The 20,490-nt window shown below is 29.5% G+C and overlaps 1 protein-coding gene across 1 annotated transcript in view; it reads left to right on the top strand.

Moving 5' to 3' along the window:
• Positions 1-547: 547 nt before the first annotated feature.
• LOC119574695 overlaps positions 548-20,490 on the top strand; it is a gene marked incomplete at its 5' end in the record, with an annotated part of 47,610 nt that continues 27,667 nt past the window's right edge. The window contains 5 exon segments of the mRNA XM_037922088.1: positions 548-643; positions 987-1,069; positions 2,653-4,788; positions 14,530-14,883; positions 15,162-15,350. Coding sequence (XP_037778016.1) covers positions 1,012-1,069; positions 2,653-4,788; positions 14,530-14,883; positions 15,162-15,350 — 2,737 coding nt within the window.

Raw genomic sequence — 20,490 nt, 5'->3', positions numbered from 1 at the left:
ATGAAGAAAAACATTTAAATCCCTGTAAGCCGCCTGATCAGAAATATCTTAATTTAGCCGTGCAGACTTTGCCTGTAAATTGCTTTACCATTTATACGTTTGAGTGGAGAAGCAAATATGTTTTTACTTGTATCACTTCATAAACATAATGCTAATATATTTAAAGTGTAAAGTACATCTAACTAAATGACATACAATAGAAAAAGGTACAATACTTCAATTTTCCTCCCCTACTTCATGGTATTTTATTGATATATATTGGGTATATACTTGGAATTCTGTGGAAAACAATTGGTGTCATTTTTTGTTTTGTTTTGTTTTGTTTTGTTTTTGTTTTATTAGAAACATTGGCAGTATGTTCATAGATATGTAAAAAAAAGTTAGTGTATAGAATATAAAGATGATATCTGTGTATACATATATACTTATACACATACATTTACATGTTTATAGACATACTAACATGTAATGTATGTGTTTATATTTTAAATGACACCCATTTTGAGGTTAATTGACTAAAGTCTTAACTTTTCTTGGTATATTTCAGGTGCTACACCTAAAGGAGATGCCTCATTTTGCTAGCAGGTCACATTGAATGCTGTTGAAGCAACCAATACGTAACAGACCTGAATTAGATATGAAGGTTAGTATCAGTACAGAGGCCCTTTTGATGATTTTACATGTACCTCTTGGTTATGTAGATACTGATATGCAGTAATGCTATATTAAAACAATTTTCAGCAACTGTGTTCTAAAGCCCTAAGAAAGAAACTATTGGTAAAGTTTAGAACTTTCTGTGAACACCAGGATGAGATTTTCTTGATAGAATAATTTTAGCATAAACTAATCTAATTTGGACACTACTTGTTTCCTCCAGAATACATGCCTGTCTGAGAATAGCCATTGCTGTATTTTGTGTAACAAGTTATTTCTAGGGATCTATGCTTTTTCATTTAAAAAAATAGTGTTTCATATAAATTTTACAGACTGGTGTAAGGACAGGAAACCACCATGGAGAAGTTTGCCGTTGACCTTGATAAAGTGTTGGATGACTTCGAGTTAGATGAAGGTCTGTGAATCCATTTTTTTTTGGTTATGGCACTTGAGTCTAGGCCTAAATGTAAAGTCATTATACCCTGGCAACCAAGCATTACATCTCATTCCATGAAATACTATAAAAAAAAAACTGCCAAAAGCACTGGATTGTGATATTTGTCACTACTGCCTCTGTTTGGCCATTCAGATAGTTTTGCCAGGGGTTTCCTCTTGACTGCCATGTTGTCAGGGCATGTTGAGTTCACATTCAGAAACATGTGCTGTATTTATAGGGATAGATTTTTTTTTTCTATTTGTAGATATTTGATTTTTTTTAAATTTATTTATTTATTTTGTGGCTGTACAGTTGTTTTTAATTATTATTCAAGTAGCATGCTTCAGTATTTGAAAATATATTTCTTTTAGATTTTTTTTTGTTTTGTTCTGATCTGTATATCCATTTACTATCTTCATAACCCAAGTACTGTATTGTACATTACAGTCTGTTCCAAAGACTAACACTCAAAACTCAAAATTTTGAGTATTGTAACCAGTCCTGGATGTTTCACTGGCCCAAAATCCGGGCATTTAAGCTTGCTTGAGTGGTGATTCTCCCCAAATGTGTAGTTTATAGGCCTAACTCATATAACACACATGTGGTGTTAAGGCTCCATGCCTCCCCTCTACACTATTATTATCTCTTTTTCTGCAAATATTTTTTGTTTTTATCATTATCATCATTATCATTATCATCATTATCATTATCATCATTATCATTATCATCATTATCATTATCATCATTATCATTATCATCATTATCATTATCATCATTCTTATCTCATACATTATCATCATTATCATTATCATCATTATCATTATCATCATTATCAAATTTTCATCATTATCATTATCACATTATCATTATTCATTATCATTATCATCATTATCATTATTATTATTATCATCATTATCATTATCATTATCATCATTATCATTTTCATTTTCATCATTATCATTATCATCATTTTCATTATCATCATTATCATTAATCAATTTTATTGTTATTATCATCTCTATCATTATCATCAAACATTATCATTATCATTTTCATTTATCCCTTTCATTATCATCATTATCATTATCATCTTATCATTATTTATCATTATCATCTTTTCATTATCATCATTATCATTATCATCATCATCAATCATCATCAATCATCATCAATCATCATCAATCATCATCAATCATCATCAATCAATCTTTTTACTCCTGGAGTTCAAAGGAATGGCCATTATTATTTAAGTTAAACATGTAGTTAGTCCTTGTTTTTTTCTAGGATGTGCAAACAGTGATTGATGTTCTTATGAATAAACAGTTTTGGTGTCTCTTGCTAGCTGTTATTTGGTAAGAAAGTGTAATTACTCAACAAATTCTCTTCCCTTTTAGGAAGTAGTTTTTTGCTTTTATTTTGGTTTCTTATGAATTTTTTAACAACATATCTAAAGTTATTTATTTGCAGGTTTAGATGATATTGTATGAGAGTCCTTATCCTGCATAGTTTAAATTAATTATGATAGATCAGAAATCTTAACTATATGTGACTTATCTTTTCAGATGAAAGTGTTTCTGTTGGCCAGTATGATAAACTTCAACTTGAATTTCAACCTGATGGAGGTGGTGCTTTACCCCTAGCATCCACACGTCACAATGTAGGACTAGGGGCATTTGGTGGCTGGAGTGAGCCGCTACAGCCACAGGCAGCAGGTCCCAGACCTGGGGAGCAGCCTTGGTGTGGGGCTGTAATGGGTGGTATATCGCAGCCACCTGGAACACGGAGCCCACCTGATGGTCAAAATGATGACAGCCAGCAGGCTGTTGCATGTTCCAGCCCGCAGTCAACTCTGCCATTTCACCAAAAGCTTCAGTTTCAACCACAGCAGCTAATACATCAGCCTCACATTAGAAATGTGCCAGCTGCTGGTGTTAGGTCTGAAGGCCTCTCAGCGAACCAGCCATCAGGAGCTGGTGAAGTCCTGTGGCCTGCAATGGCTGTTTCTGCAGCAGACATACCTCCAAACTTACCTCCTCCAGAACAACCAGAGGCTGCACCATTAGAAGATTCCAGTATTAAGCAACCAGTTGAGGATGCAAACAGTGCTGGCTCAGAAACGCAAAAAGTGCCACAGGAACCTTATGGCCCTGAGGAATATGATGGCAATGTTAGAGTTGGAGACCTAGTTTCTGAAGAGCCTGGAAGTTTAGAAGAAAAAGAGTTAGTGTGTGGAGGACTTGATGTTATTGCTTCTAGGCCTCTGGATGTAGTACCAGCAAGTGTTCCACCAGACAGAGGTCTAGCAAGTGGACATGAAACAAGACATCCCGATATCATTGATGTGTGGCAGAGTGGAGTGGAAGGTGGTGCAATGGGACCACCAACTAGTGTGTCTTCTAGTTTAATGGGAACTGAACAAAGTGAAAACAGTGAATATGATGAAAGAGGACGGGTTGTGCATAATGTGGATCATAGTGAAAGAGAGAACTCTGTGGAACAACAGGAGCATAGACTGCTTCCAGACCTAATGTCTATGAACAGTGTAGACAGCTCTGGCACCAGTGAAGGAGCAGGTTGTGTACCAGATTATCCAGAACCAGCTATAGTCATGGAAAATGCTCTTTCTGATTTACAGATGAATGAACCTGCCATTGTGATGGAGAGTCAGTCATGTAGTAGAATACCAGAGGTTGTAAATGTCCACCAGACTGCTGAGCAGCAAGGGCATGGAGAAAATCAGTTATTAGTATCTAGAAATACAGTTTCAAGCCCTTCTGTCAGTAATACTGTAAGTCAAGCTCCCACTGAGGAGGGAGCTGCTGTTAATGATGTTCCTGGTATTCTCCAGGATCATGTTAGCCCTGTCTGTGATAATGTAGATAGATTACAAGCTGCTAATGCGCTTGATAGTGAAAGAATAGAAAGTCAGGCAACACCTCAAGGATCTCTACCAGATGTCAGTGACGTCAACCCAGCCCCAGTTACTTTTAGCAAAGATGTTGCTATTGATGATGCAGATCTTGATGCAGAACTAGCAGAGTTAGAGGAAGAACAGTTTCGGTTGCAAGGAGCATATGGAGGCAACACTTATCAATCCAAAGACCTGGCAAGTTCATCTTGTGCAGAAAATTCTAAAACAGATGCAGCTGCTGTTGGTAGTGATGTACAACAGTTGCCAGACTCTGCTTTAGTTGAAGGTCTAGATTTAATTGATAGTATGAATGCCACCCAGTCTGGTCTGAGATCAGATGTTCAAGAGAGTACTGGTGATGCACAGGCAAAGGAAGGGGAGGCTGAAACACTGGAAGCCGGAGCAGCTGATTGGCAGCATGAAAACAATAAAGAAGAAGAAAAAGAGGCAACTATAGGTGCTAAATCAGTGCTTGAAGCGCAGGAAGGTGTGTCACTGTCACAGCGCTCAGAAGTAGGTGGTGTTGAAGAAGTGATCTGTCAGCCTCAGAGCAGTGATATGTCAGCTCAGGCATCAAGTAATTGTCACACAGGTCATGTTATGGATAGTAGTGGCCAAACCAGTAAATATCCTGAAGGAGATGGAGGCGACAATCTGTCAAATAACAGCACAGGAACAGACACCATGTCTTCCAGCAGTACACTAACTGATGGAGATCTTGGCTCACCGGAGAGGCAGCCACAGCAGTCTCAGCCAACCCCAGAGTCTCCGTCCAGAGTAACACCAGGTTAGTAACCTTTATATGATGTATATATGTATATATATATATATATATATATATATATATATATATATATATATATAATATATATATACTATATAATATATACATTACATATACACATATACACTATTTCACTATACAAAATATACACATATACAAAAATATACATATAAAATATACATATACAATACATATACATATCATATACATATATATATAATAATTTTATATATATGTATGTATTATGTATGATATATATATATAAATATATATATACATACATACATATATAGATAATATATATATATAATATATAATACATTATACATACATCTAATTATTTATATTAAAATATGTAATGTATATGTATATGTATATGTATATGTATTGTATTGTGTAAGTGTAATGTTATTGTATGTTAAAATATTTAAAGTATGTAATATATATATATATATTATATATATGTATATATATATAATATATATATATATATATATGTATGTAGGGGATGTATTATATATATTATATATATATATATATATATTATTATGTATGTATGTATGTATGTATGCATGATGTTGTATGTATCTTTTATTATGTATTATCATGGATGTATGTTCTTGTATTTTTTGTATGTAAAAAAAAACTGCCAAATGCACTGGATTGTGATATTTGTCATACTGCCCCTCTGTTTGGCCATTAGATAGTTTTGCCGGGGTTTTCCTCTGCTAGCCATGTTGGTCAGGGCATGTTGAGTTCCACATCAGAATCATGTGTGTATGTATAGGGATAGATTTTTTTTTTCTATTTGTAGATATTTGTTTTTTTACAAAATTTTATTATTTATTTTGTGGCTGTACAGTGTTTTTAATATTATCAAGTAGCATGCCTTCAGTATTTGACAAATATATTTCTTTTAGATTTTTTTTTGTTTTGTTCTGATCTGTATATCCATTTACTATAGTCATACCCAAGTTACTGTATTGTACATTACAGTTCTGTTCCAAAGACTGACACTCAAAACTCAAAATTTTGAGTATTGTAACCAGTCCTGGATGTTTCACTGGCCCAAAATACGGGCATTTAAGCTGCTTGAGTGGTGATTCTCCAAGTGTGTAGTTTATAGGCCTAACCATATTAAAGCACACATGTGTGTTAAGGCTCCATGCCTCCCCTCTACACTATTATTATTTCTTTTCTGCAAATATTTTTTGTTTTTATTCATTATCATCATTATCATTATCATCATTATCATGACACATTATCATTATCATTCATTATCATATCATCATTATCATTTCATTCATATCATTATCATCATTATCATATCTCATTATCATCATTACAGTATCATTATCATCATATCATTATCATCATTATACAATTATCATCATTATCATTATTCATCATTACATTATAATCATTATATTATCACATTATCATTATCATTTCATTATCATTATCCATTATCATCACTATTCATTCTCATCATTATCATTATCTTATCATTATCATCATTATCATTACCATCATTTCATTATATTATCATCATTATCATCATTATCATCAATCATTATCATTATCATTATCAATCATCATCAATCATCATTCAATCATCATCAATCACATTTCAATCATCATCCATCATCATCAATGTCTCATCAATCATCATCAATCCCATCAATCAAGCTTTTTACTCCGGGAGTTCAAAGGAAATGGCCATTATTATTAAGTTAAAACATGTAGTGTAGGCCTTGTTTTCTAGGATGTGCAAACATTGAGTGATGTATTTATGAATAAACAGTTTTGGTGTTCTCTTGCTAGCTGTTATTTGGTAAGAGGAGTGTAATTACTCAACAAATTCTCTTCCCTTTTAGAAGAGTAGTTTTTTGCTTTTATTTTTGTTTATGAATTTTTTAACAAACATATCTAAAGTATTTATTTGCAGGTTCAGCTGATATTGTTGAGATACTTATCCTGATAGTTTAATGAATTTGATAGAATCAGAAGATCTTAAATATGTGACTATCTTTTCCGATGAAAGTGTTTTCTGTTGGCCAGTATGATTAAACTTCAACTGGGGGGGGTAAAATTTCAACTGATGGAAGGTGGTGCTTACCCCCTAGCATCCCACAAGTCCACAATGTAGGACTAGGGGCATTTGGTGGCTGGAAGTGAGCCGCTACAAGCCACAGGCAGCCGGTCCCAGACCTGGGAGCAAGCCGTGGTGTGGGGCTGTAAATGGGTGGTATATCGCAGCACCTGGAACACGGAGCCCACCTGATGGTCAAAATGATGGACAGCCAGCAGGCTTTTGCATGTTCCAGCACGCAGTCAACTCTGCCATTTCACCAAAAAGCGTCAGTTTCAACACAAGCAGCTAATACATCAGGCCTCACATTAGACATGTGCCAAGCTGTGGTTGTTTAGTCTGAAGGCCTCGTCAGCGGCAAACCAGCATCAGGAGCTGGTGAGTTCCTGTGGCCTGCAATGCTGTTTTCTGCAGCAGACATACCTCCAAACTTACATCCTCCAGAACAACCAGAGGCTGCACCATTAGAAGATCCAGATAAGCAACCAGTGAGGATGCAAACCCCATGCGGCTCAGAACACGCAAAAAAAGGTGCCACAGGAACCTATATGGCCCTGAGGAATATGATGGCAAATGTTAGAGTTGGCAGCACCAGTTTCTGAAGAGCCTGAAGTTTAGAAGAAAAGAGTTAGGGTGTGGAGGACTTATGGTTATTGCTTCTAGGCCTCTGGAGGTAAGTACAGCAAGTGTTCCACCAGACAGAGGTCTAGCAAGTGGACATGAAACAAGACATCACGATATCATTGATGGTGCAGAGTGGAGTGGAAGGTGGTGCAAGGGACCACCAAACTAGTGTGTCTTTAGTTTAATGGAACTGAACAAAGTGAAACAGTGAATAGATTTGGACAGAGGCGGGTTGTGCATAATGTGGATCAAGGAAAAGAGAGAAATCGGTGGAACAACAGGAACATAGACTGCTGCCAGACCTAATGTCTATGAACAGTTGTAGACAGCTCTGGCACCAGTGAAGGAGCAGGTTGTTGTAAACCAGTTATCCAGAACCAGCTATAGTAATGGAAAATGCTCTTTCTGATGTACAGATGAATGAACCTGCAATTGTGATGGAGAGTCAGTCATGTAGTTAGTAGAATACCAGAGGTTTGTAAATGTCCCCAGACTGTGAGCAGCAAGGGCATGGAGAAGAAAATCAGTTTATTAGTACTAGAAAATACAGTTTCAAGCCTTTTCTGTCAGTAAAGACTTGTCAGTCAAGCTCCCACTGAGGAGGGAGCTGCTGTTAATGATGTTTCCTGGTATTCTCCAGGATCAATGTTAGCCCTGTCTGTGCTGTCTGTGATAATGTATGTAGATAGATTACAAGCGCTAATGCGCTTGAAGTGGGAAAGAATAGAAAGTCAGGCAAACCACTCAAGGCATCTCTACAGATGTCAGTGACGTCAACCCAGCCCCAGTTACTTTTAGCAAAGATGTTGCTATGTGAGCAGGAATACTTGATGCAGAACTAGAGAGTAGAGGAAGAAACAGTTTCGGTTGCAAGGGCATCATGGAGGCAACATATCAATACAAAGACCTGGCAAGTTCATCTTGTGCAGAAAATCTAAAAAACAGATTGCAGCTGCTGTTGGTAGTGATGGTACAAACCACACAGTTGCACAGGACTCGCTTTAGTTGAAAGCGTATAGATTTAAAGTGATAGTATGAATGCCACCCAGTCTGTCGAGATCAGATGTTCAAGAGAGTACTGGTGATGCACAGGCCAAAGGAAGGGCGAGGCTGAAACACTGGAAGCCGGAGCAGCTGATTGCCGCATGAAAACAATAACGAAGAGAAAAAGAGGCAACTATAGGTGCTAAACAGTGCTGAAAGCGCAGGAAGGTTATGGTCATGTCACAGCGCTCAGAAGTAGGTGGTGTTGAAGAAGTGATCTGTCAGCCTCAGAGCAGTGATATGTCAGCTCAGGCATCAAGTAATTGTCACACAGGTCATGTTATGGATAGTAGTGGCCATAACCAGTAAAATCCTGAGGAGATCGGAGGGCGACATATTGTCAAATAACAGCACAGGAACAGACACCATGTCTTCCGCAGTAACACTAAACGATGGAGATCTTGCTCACCGGATAGGCAGCCACAGCAGTTCAGCCAACCCCACGAGTCTCAGTCCAGAGTAACACCAGGTTATAACCTTGATATGATGATATATGTATATTATATATATATATAATATATATATATATATATATATATATATATATATAATATATATCATACATATATATATATATACATTAACATATACAAATAATTACACAGATTACACTATAAACCTATACACATATACATATACATATACATATAACATATACATATACATATACATATAAATATAATATACATATATTATATAATTAATATATATAATATGTATGTATGTATGTATGGATATATATATATAATATTATATATATACATACATACATACATTAGATTCATTATATATATATACAAATATAGATATACATTCTACAACATACCTTACATCTATTATATAGATATTATGTATATGTATATGTATATGTACTATGTATATGTAGTGCTATATGTGTATAGGTGTATATGTGTATATGTATGTAGATATATAATGTATGTATATATATAATATATATATTATACTCTATATGTATATATATATAAATAATATATATATATATATATGTATGTAGGTATGATATTATATATATATATATATATATATATATATATATATGTATGTATGTATGTAATGTATGTATGCATTATGTATGATGTTGTATGTATGGATATGCATATGTGTATGTATATGGTATATGTATGTATATGGTACATGTATATATGTGCGTATATGTATGTATATGCTTATATGTATGTACATATGTATGCATATATACGTAATACATATAATATATGTGTATGTATATGCATATGTATATTTTTAAGTATATGTATATAAATGCATTTATATTTGTACATATGGATATGTATATATATTTATGTATGTATATTTATATGTATGTATATATGTGTATATATATGTATATGTATGTATATATGTGTATATATATGTATGTATATATATTATAAATATATACATGTATTTATCTCTCTCTCTCTCTCTCTCTCTCTCTCCTCTCTCTCTCTCTCTGTCTCACTCTCTCTCTCTCTCTCTCTATATATATATATATATGTATATATGTGTGTATATATGTATATATGTGTGCATATATGTATATATGTATATATATGTATATATATATGTTATATATATGTATATAATAGTAAATGTATATATATAGTATATATGTAATATATGTATATATGTATATATGTATATATATATGTATGTATTATGTATATAGGATATATGTATATATATGTATGTACTCCCACCCCCCGTTCCCCCTTCCCTCCCCTGTTACCCTTTTTCCCCCCCCCCCATTGTATGTATATATGTATATAGTATAATATATGTATGTATGTATGTATATGTATATATGTACTATAGATGTATTTGTATGTATTATATATGTATATAGGTATAATATATGTATATTATATTATATATATATGTAAGGGGTATGTAATATATAATATTGTATATTAAATATATACATAACATATAACATATATATTAGTTATATATAATATATGTATATATATATTATATATATATATATATAATATAGAATATATATATATATATATAATATATATATATATACATATACATTATATATATACTATATATACATATATATATATATAGATAATTATGATACATTATATTATAATATATAGTATATATATATATATGTAATATATAATATAATATGTAATATATAGATGTAATATATTATATGTAATATATATATATATATATGATATATATATATAATATATATATATGTAATATATATATGTAATATTAATGTAATATATCTAAATAATATATTATATTGATTATATATATATATATATTACACACACCACACAACACACACACACACACACACACACACACACACACACACAACACACACACACACACACACACCCACACCCACACACACACAAACACCACACAACACACACACATTATATATAGTATTATGTATTATGTATAATATATATGTATGTAGTATATAATATGTATATATGTATATATTATATGTATGTATGTATGTATCTATATATGTATGTATATATATATGTATATATAATAAATGTATATATATGGATATATATATGTGATATGTATATTATATATATATGTATATATTATAGAGATATATATGTAGATATATATATAGATATATATAGATATATATATATATATGATATATATATATATATTATATATTATATATATAAATAAATACATATACATATAACATATATACATATATACATATATACAATATATATATATAGATATATATCATACCTACAGATATATATACATAACATATATATATATACATACATATAATATATACAGACATATATATATACATTATATATACATTACATTTATATACAACCCATATATATATATATATATAATATATATATATATATACATACATCATACATATGGTATTATATACTATATATCATATATATATATATATATACTATATATATATATACGTATTATATATATATGTAATATATCTATGTAGATATATATAATATATAGTATATAGCTATATCTATGTATGTATATAGTTATAAAATTAGTATATGTATATTATATATATATATATAAATATATGATATATATATATGTATATATATATAGTGATTAATATATCATAGTAGATAAGATATATATTGTATATATATATATATATGTCTATATATAATATTATATATATGTATAATAATAGAGGTATATATATATATATAATATATGTATATATATATATGTGTATATATTATATGTAACTACTATATATATGGATATTATATATGTTATATAATATAGGTATTATATATGTATATACTATATATATGTATACTATATATATCGTATTATATATGTAGATATATCTATAGGTATATATATATTATATAGATATATATATATATATATATAATCATATATATATAGTGTAGACAGCTCTCTGGCATTATATAATATATATATATATATATATATATATATATATATATAATATATATATATCTTTTTTTTTTTTTTTTTTTTATATAAATAAAAAAACAATATATAAAAGAAATATATATATATATATATATATATATTATATATAATATATATATAATATATATATAATTGTATGTGATTAATAATATATATATATATATATATATATATATATATATATATATTTATTTTATTTTATTTATTTTTTTTATAGTTTTGGGAACCAGTTCTAGTCTACTTCTGTACTTATCTCTCCGCTCAATCACTATTTCCTAGTTGGTTGTTCATGATCATTTAATCTTTGAGATTCCTATGAAAATCTCTCAAGTCATGACACTTTCTAGTGATGTAAGATATTGTTTCTTATTCCATCGACATCAAATGGATATATGCTGTCTTTGTATTTTGTAATAGTACTTGCAAGTAATAGTTAACCATGTTGGATTATGTATATGATGCCCACAACTTTTACTGCCACTAAAAGGTAAAAATGCTGTTTATCTTCTGTAAATAACCTTTTTAAATTTGTCTCATATGATAAATTTGGAAAATTGAAATGCTAGGCTGAGCACAGAATCGGATGCATGAGGGAAAATTTAGAAGCATGGGAAACATGAATTTACTTAAGTACTCTACAGTTTCATAAATTATTGTTTAGCTCATTCACAGCAGAATGTCATTTAATCATGCTAGACCACCTCTCATGCCAGGATGATGTGTTTATGTTGTGTGCAGTCAAGCTTACCCTGGCCGCTATTATTGAGGAGAAATTGTCCCTTAAAAGTAGGCTTTTTGCCAGCCTCTTGTCATTAGAATAGATAGGAGGGTAATTTTGTATTTCCTGTGTTACTGATTTTTCACATAGGCAGGTGACTTGGCATGCACCCTGATGTGTTGTTTGCTATGGCATTGGGGTCTCCTATCCTCATTGGATTGAGGGCCTATCTCACAAGCAAAGATTACTGTTTACTTTTTATTTTCTACAATTCTGTCATGTACTTTGTTTTCATGAAATGTCCAGAGAGCATATTAACCTGCTGCCACTGGGGATGTTTTATGGACATGCTATGCCTATAGTTGGTTAATTGTATGTTCATATAGATGGCTCCATAAGTGCTAGTCACCAATGAGGCAGCTACTAGTCCAACCAATCTCACATGTTTACCTTTTTTTGTGGATTTTTTGAAAATGTGTATCTTTTTATATGGCTATCAGTATTGTTATGAAAGCTATAATAATTATAGTGTGAGTAGTAATAAAAACAACTTTAACATAAATATCATACAAAAAAAATCCTGAAAATTCACTGGAGGGGGAAAATTAGATGACTGCTAATTGGCTCCTTGGTGGCTGAGCACTTCTGGAGCCATCTGTGTGTAGGTCATATCAATGCAGTGAATGTTGCATTTTCCCAGCAGTATTAGTTGAAATATCATCATTATGAGCATTCTTTAATGTGTTCCATTGCATAATATCATAATCATGATTGCCAAAGTTAAAGGGCATACAGAAATCTCAGGAATCATTTTTAGTTACCACATTTATAGTAACATTTTGTAATTGGTATCTATATTTGTATCTATTTTGACTTGTCTGATACTCCTGTGTTTGGATTTTTTTTCAATGATTATTGCTTTTTGATTTTTTATAGGGTAGCTTTTAATCCATTGACAATAAGTACATGTACTGTCCTCTGTAGTTTTGTTTTGTCATATATGGTTGCACTTCATTGGCTTCACAAGTGCTTAGTCACCAAAGAGTCAGTTATTTGGCCTATCTAACCTAACTTCCGTTGCTGTCATTATCCTTAGTAATATTAATATTGTTATTGTTAACAATAATAGTTAATTATACTTTAATGATTCTTCTTGCCATAGCTACTAAAAGACACTATTAGCATTTTGCTCTATATTTATCCTAAAAATAACAAAAACCTTGATCATTGAACATTTATATCCACTCTGAAAAGGCAAAATTTGTTGGATATACAGATCCATGAAGAAATGAGAGACAAGAGAAGAAGGGGCAAAACTCAACTGTTGTTCATAGTTCAAGTGACTGTATGCATTTTTCTCAGATATAAGGAATTAAGCTTCTTTTAAATGTTTCTAGTAAGAAGAAAAGTGTTTTGGAAAAAGTTGGTGTGTGTGTGTGTGTGTGTGTGTGTGGTGTGTGTGTGTGTGTGTGTGTGTGTTGTGTGTGTGTGTGTGTGTGTGTGTGTGTGTGTGTGTGTGTGTGTGTGTGTGTATTTGTATTTGTATTTGTATTTGTATTTGTATACAGTTTCACCTTTCATTGTATCCATACAGTACATGTAGATAGATAGATTGATTGATAGATCTTTAGTAAATTGATATTTCAGAGAATTATGGCTGCTTTACCATATGTTGACTAATTATAAAATATGTCTTTCATCAGTTTACTGGATGCATATATATAGTTCTATTTGTCTTTACTGTAAATTACTTTATTTGAACTTCTTTTATCAGGAACCTTGGTGACAGCAGTGTATGATGATGACAGTGGATCTGGTAGGGAAGACGAAGGCAACAACGATGATGGTGGTGCATCTGGAGGAGCTGGTGCATCTGGTGCTGTTGGGGCATCGGGTCACGGTGGGGGGATGGTTGTGGGTCACTACGCCCCCTTCTGGATCCCTGATGAAGATGCTCCCTACTGCCAGGAGTGTGGTCAGAAGTTCACAGTCATACGGCGACGCCATCATTGCAGGGCTTGTGGACGTGTCTTGTGTGCGCAGTGTTGTCATGACAAGGCACCTTTGCCGTACATGGAATACAAGGAAGCTCGAGTTTGTGGGTCTTGCCTGCAGTTGATACAGGCTGGTAAGTTTATCTGTGGATGCTGATATCACAAGGCTGATATCAGAAATCAATTATGTAATATCGTTGAAATATAAATACTGTATGATCTGCTTAGTTGTAATGATCTGTTCAGTGGAATGATGTGTACCTCTGAAATACCCTACTATATTAGTTTAATTCATTACTAATTTTTTTTCTTTTCTGAGAGTGTCGCACAGACTAGCTGATGATTGATATGATGGTAGATGTTTTATCGTTTATAAACATCTTGATTTTTTATTTATTGTCATCCATCATAGGGCTGGAAGATGAACCTGATGCTGCTGCGAGATCATCACGGCAGTCTTCGGACAGTCATCGACGACCTCCAGATCCTAATAACCCTATGGAGTACTGCTCTAGGGTGCCTCCACCGCAGCAGGTCGCATCCACCTCTGCTGTGCCTCCACCCACAGTCATGGTGCCTGTCGGTGTGTTGAAGCGTGAGGGTGAGTACAGACTAGGTACTGCAGCTCCTTTGCATGCCTGTTTAAGCATTATAGCGTAATCTCACTGATTCCTTCTTTGGTTGTGAATTGTTATTCAATAAATTTGATTTTGAAAACATTTTTGGGAACCTTGAAGTATACTTTTTTTTATTGCCTGTTCTCTAAATGTGTTTCCCTTTTATTCTTGCTTCTCCTTGCTTCGTCCTTGCTTACTAACTACTCCTCCTCCTCATCTTCCTCCTCCTTCCTCATCCACTTTCTTATTTTTCTTTTGTCCTTCCTCCTCCTCCTCGCATCCTCACTCCTCCTCCTCCTCACAGGCTCCTACTCTCCTTCCTCCGCCTCCTCCTCCTCTCCTCCTCCTCCTCCTCCTCCTTTCTCCTCCTTCTCTCCCTCCTCCTCCTCCCTCCCCTCTTCCCTCCTCCTCCTCCTCCCTCATCCTTCCCCTCCTCCTCTCCTCATCCTCCCTCCTCCTCCTCCTCCTCTCCTCCTTCCTCCTCTCCTCCTCCTACTCCTCCTCCTCCTCCTCCTCATCCTCCGCCTCCTCCTCCTCCTCCTCCTCCTCCTCTTCTCTTCTCTTCGTCTCTTCCTCTTCCCTCTTCCCTCCTGCTCCCTGCAGCTTCTTTTTGTTCTGCTCATCCTTTTATCTCATTTCCTTTTCTTTCTGATTTTTTTTCTCCCTTGTCTCTTTCTCCTTATTTTGTTCCCCAACCCCCTCAGTTCTTTCATGCTTCAGGATTCCTTTTCATCACACATTTTAGATAAAATATGTGAAGAATTATCATTGATTAGTGAGATTTGTGCGTGATGCTATCCGTTTTGATTCTAGAATTACATTGTTTTATACTTTTGCATAAAATTTGCATTTTATTATATATTTATTCATCTCTTTTATAGAATAGTTTAGCATATTAGAATGTAGTTGTCTGTTTTATTTTATTTTTAAATGAACCATGTTATTGTTGTGTTTTAAACTTGATTTGTAGATGATGAAATTATTACTAAAAATATAAATGTTGATTTCTTTCTGATATATATGTGCCTGGTATAAATATGGACTTTGGGTCTTTAAAACAAACCTTTTATAAATATTAATGTGACTTTACTAAGTTGTTGTAGGAAGCCCTTATGATGTTATTTTACACGTGGAACATGACCGCATGTACTTACACTAAAGAAATTTATTTATTTAGTCTCCTGCAATGCTTTAAACTTGCATTTGATACATTGTTACTGGGTATGTCAATGGATCCCCCTGCCTCATAATCTTGACAGAAACATTTTAGATTTTCACCTCCAGGGAATTATTATCTTTTTACAGTTTTAAGGTTTTACTCTCTCGTAACACATTGAGATGGACACATGTATATAAAGGTACACACCCATTCAGCAGTGTTGTATATACAAACGTGTGCTAATATTAGCTTTTTTTTTTTTTTTTTGTTATTGAAGGGATTTTGGATATTTATGTATACTGTAGTTTAGTGATTCCAACCGTTTGCCAAATGTCTTTTCGCTGATGGACACTTGGTATATATATATATATATATATATATATATATATAGATATATATATATATCTATATACATATACATATAAACATATACATAGATATATTCTATCTATATTATATATATATATATATAATATGTTCTATATATATTTGGATAGATGTAATATGTATATGGTAATCTATATATGTATATATATGTATATATGTTATGTAGTATATATATATATGTAGATATATGGATATATTATAAATATAATATATATATCTATAGGTCAGATATATATATAGTATATATACTGATACATATATAATAGATATAAATTATATTAGAGAGATACATATAGATAGATATAGAGTATAATATATATAGATGTATATATAACAATAGAAACATATATAATATATACATATAATATATATATATGTATATATATATCATGTATATATATACATTATAATATATATATATATATATATAATAATATATTATACATATATATATTATAATATATAATAACATAATACATATACAATTATAATACATTACATATACATATATACATGTAATGTATATCTGTATATGTATATAGGTATATATATATGTATTATATGATTATATACGTATATTACCACACACACCAATGTCCACCACCCCAACCATATATATGTTAATGTACATATATATATGTATATATATATATGTAATATATATATATTGTATATGTATATAGATATGTATATAGATATGTATATATATATGTGTATATATATATGTATATGTATATATATGTATATGTATAATATGATGTATATGTATATATATAGTATATATATATAATTTTATATATGTATAATTCTACATTATATATATATATACATATATATACTAAATATCTATACATATACACTATACATATACAATATACATATAACATATATATATATGTATATAATATGTATATATATATGTAGTATATAATGTATAGATTATGTAATAATATATGATATATTGTATATATATGTATATATATATGTATTATATGTATATGTATATATATATGTATAATAATATATATGTTATGTATATATCATGTAATGTATATATATATGTATATGTATAATATATATGTATATATAATATGTATATGTTATATATATATATGTATATGTATATATATATGTCTACAGCTATATCTAGCTCCCACCCCCACACTAGTGTCACACTATATATTATTATGCCCACCCCCTAACTACCACCTCACCCCAGCATAATGTATAGGTATATGTATATATATATGTATATGTATAATTATATATCTAGATATTTATATATGTAATATATATACATATATGTATATAGTATATATAATAACTATATGTGTGTTATATATATATATATATCTATATATAGATATATGTTATTATGTAATATATATATATAGATATATTATATATATGCATATATAGATATATAATATATATATATATATATATATATATAGGTGGATAATGTTATAGATAGCTATATATATATAATACTATATAATAATATACATATATATATATACATAGTATATATATATACAAAAAAAAAAAAAAAAAAAAATATATATATATATAACATTATATATTATAATATATATATAGAGGCTATAGATATATATATATATATATGTATGTATATATATATCTATATAATATATGTATATATATATGTATAATATATGTATATATATGTATGTATATATAATATATATATATATTAATATTATGATATTATATGTATATATATATGTATGTATATATATAAGATATACTATATATATATATATATAATATATGTATGTATATATGTATGTATATATATATATATATATATATGATATATGTATAGAGAGAGTATGTTATATGTATGTAGAGAATTATATGTATATATATAGATAGTGATATATAATGTAGTAGAGTATATAATATATATAGATTATATATATGGTATATATTATGTATATAATATGTATCTAATTATATATTTATATAATATGTTATATATATGTATGTAATATGTATGATAGATATATATAATGGATATATATGTATATAGAATATATATATAGTATATAGATATTGTATATATATAGGTATATATAGATATATGGTATTATATATATAGGTATGTAGATAGTGAGAGATACGAGAATGATATGGATATAGATATATATATATTATATATGTGTTGTGTGTATATAATGAATATATATATATATATATATAGAATATATATATAGCTATATATGTGGGTGGTATATGATATATGAGAATATGTATATATTAGCTATATAGATATCTAGATCGAGATATATATATATATATAAAGAATAATATAGTATAAATAAAATTACAGCTATTATAAATAAGCTAAGAACTAATATAGATATACATACAGAGATATATATATATATATATGTAAGTATATATATATATATATATATATATAAAAATATGTAGGTATGTATATATATATTATTTAATATGTATATATATATATATTATATATATGGAAAAAAATTTTTATGATATATATATTATTGATATGTATATATAATAGATATATATTATTTATATGTATATAGATTCGATATTATGTAAGGTATATTAGATAGATAGTATTTATATGTGATAATATAGATATATTATTGTATATGTAATATATATATATTCATTAGATAGTATAGTATATATATATATGATAATATATAAATAATAAATATATATATAATATAACTAATATATATATATATACATATACATAATAGATATATATATACAGATAAATAAATAGATATATATATACATTATAAATAATATATATATATAAAGAATAATAATAATAAATAAGATATAATATATATATAATTACATATAAATAATATATATATACATACATACATAGGTATACTCATATATATATATGATAATAGATATATATAGAATATATATACATTATTCGATGTATATATATTTTTGTTATATATATATATATATATATATATATATAGATATGATTTATATATTATATAGATGATTATATCTATATATATATATATTATATATATACTCTATATATATATGTGGTGTGTATATATATATATATATATATATATATATATAGAGATATATATATATATAGATATACTATATATATTACACACAACACACTATATATATATTATGATAGTATATATATATCTATACATATATTAAAAAAAAATATATAGATATACACACACCATTTATATATAATTATAATATATAATATTTAAAAAAAATTTTTAAAAATTTAATATATATATAATTAAATATATATTATATATATATACACACCACACACATAATATATATATATATAATATATATAACTAATATATATATATTATAATATATTATACTATACACATATATATATATATATATATATATACACACTATATATATATATATATATCTATATGTATATATATAGGTAAATTATACACATATATATATATATACACATACCACACATATATATATACACATATATACACATATATATATATACACATATATACACATTATATTTATATAAT

The sequence above is a fragment of the Penaeus monodon genome, chromosome 1 (genome assembly GCF_015228065.2).
Source record: "Penaeus monodon isolate SGIC_2016 chromosome 1, NSTDA_Pmon_1, whole genome shotgun sequence".
NCBI lineage: Eukaryota > Metazoa > Arthropoda > Malacostraca > Decapoda > Penaeidae > Penaeus > Penaeus monodon.
This window is presented reverse-complemented; position numbering and strand designations above follow the sequence as displayed.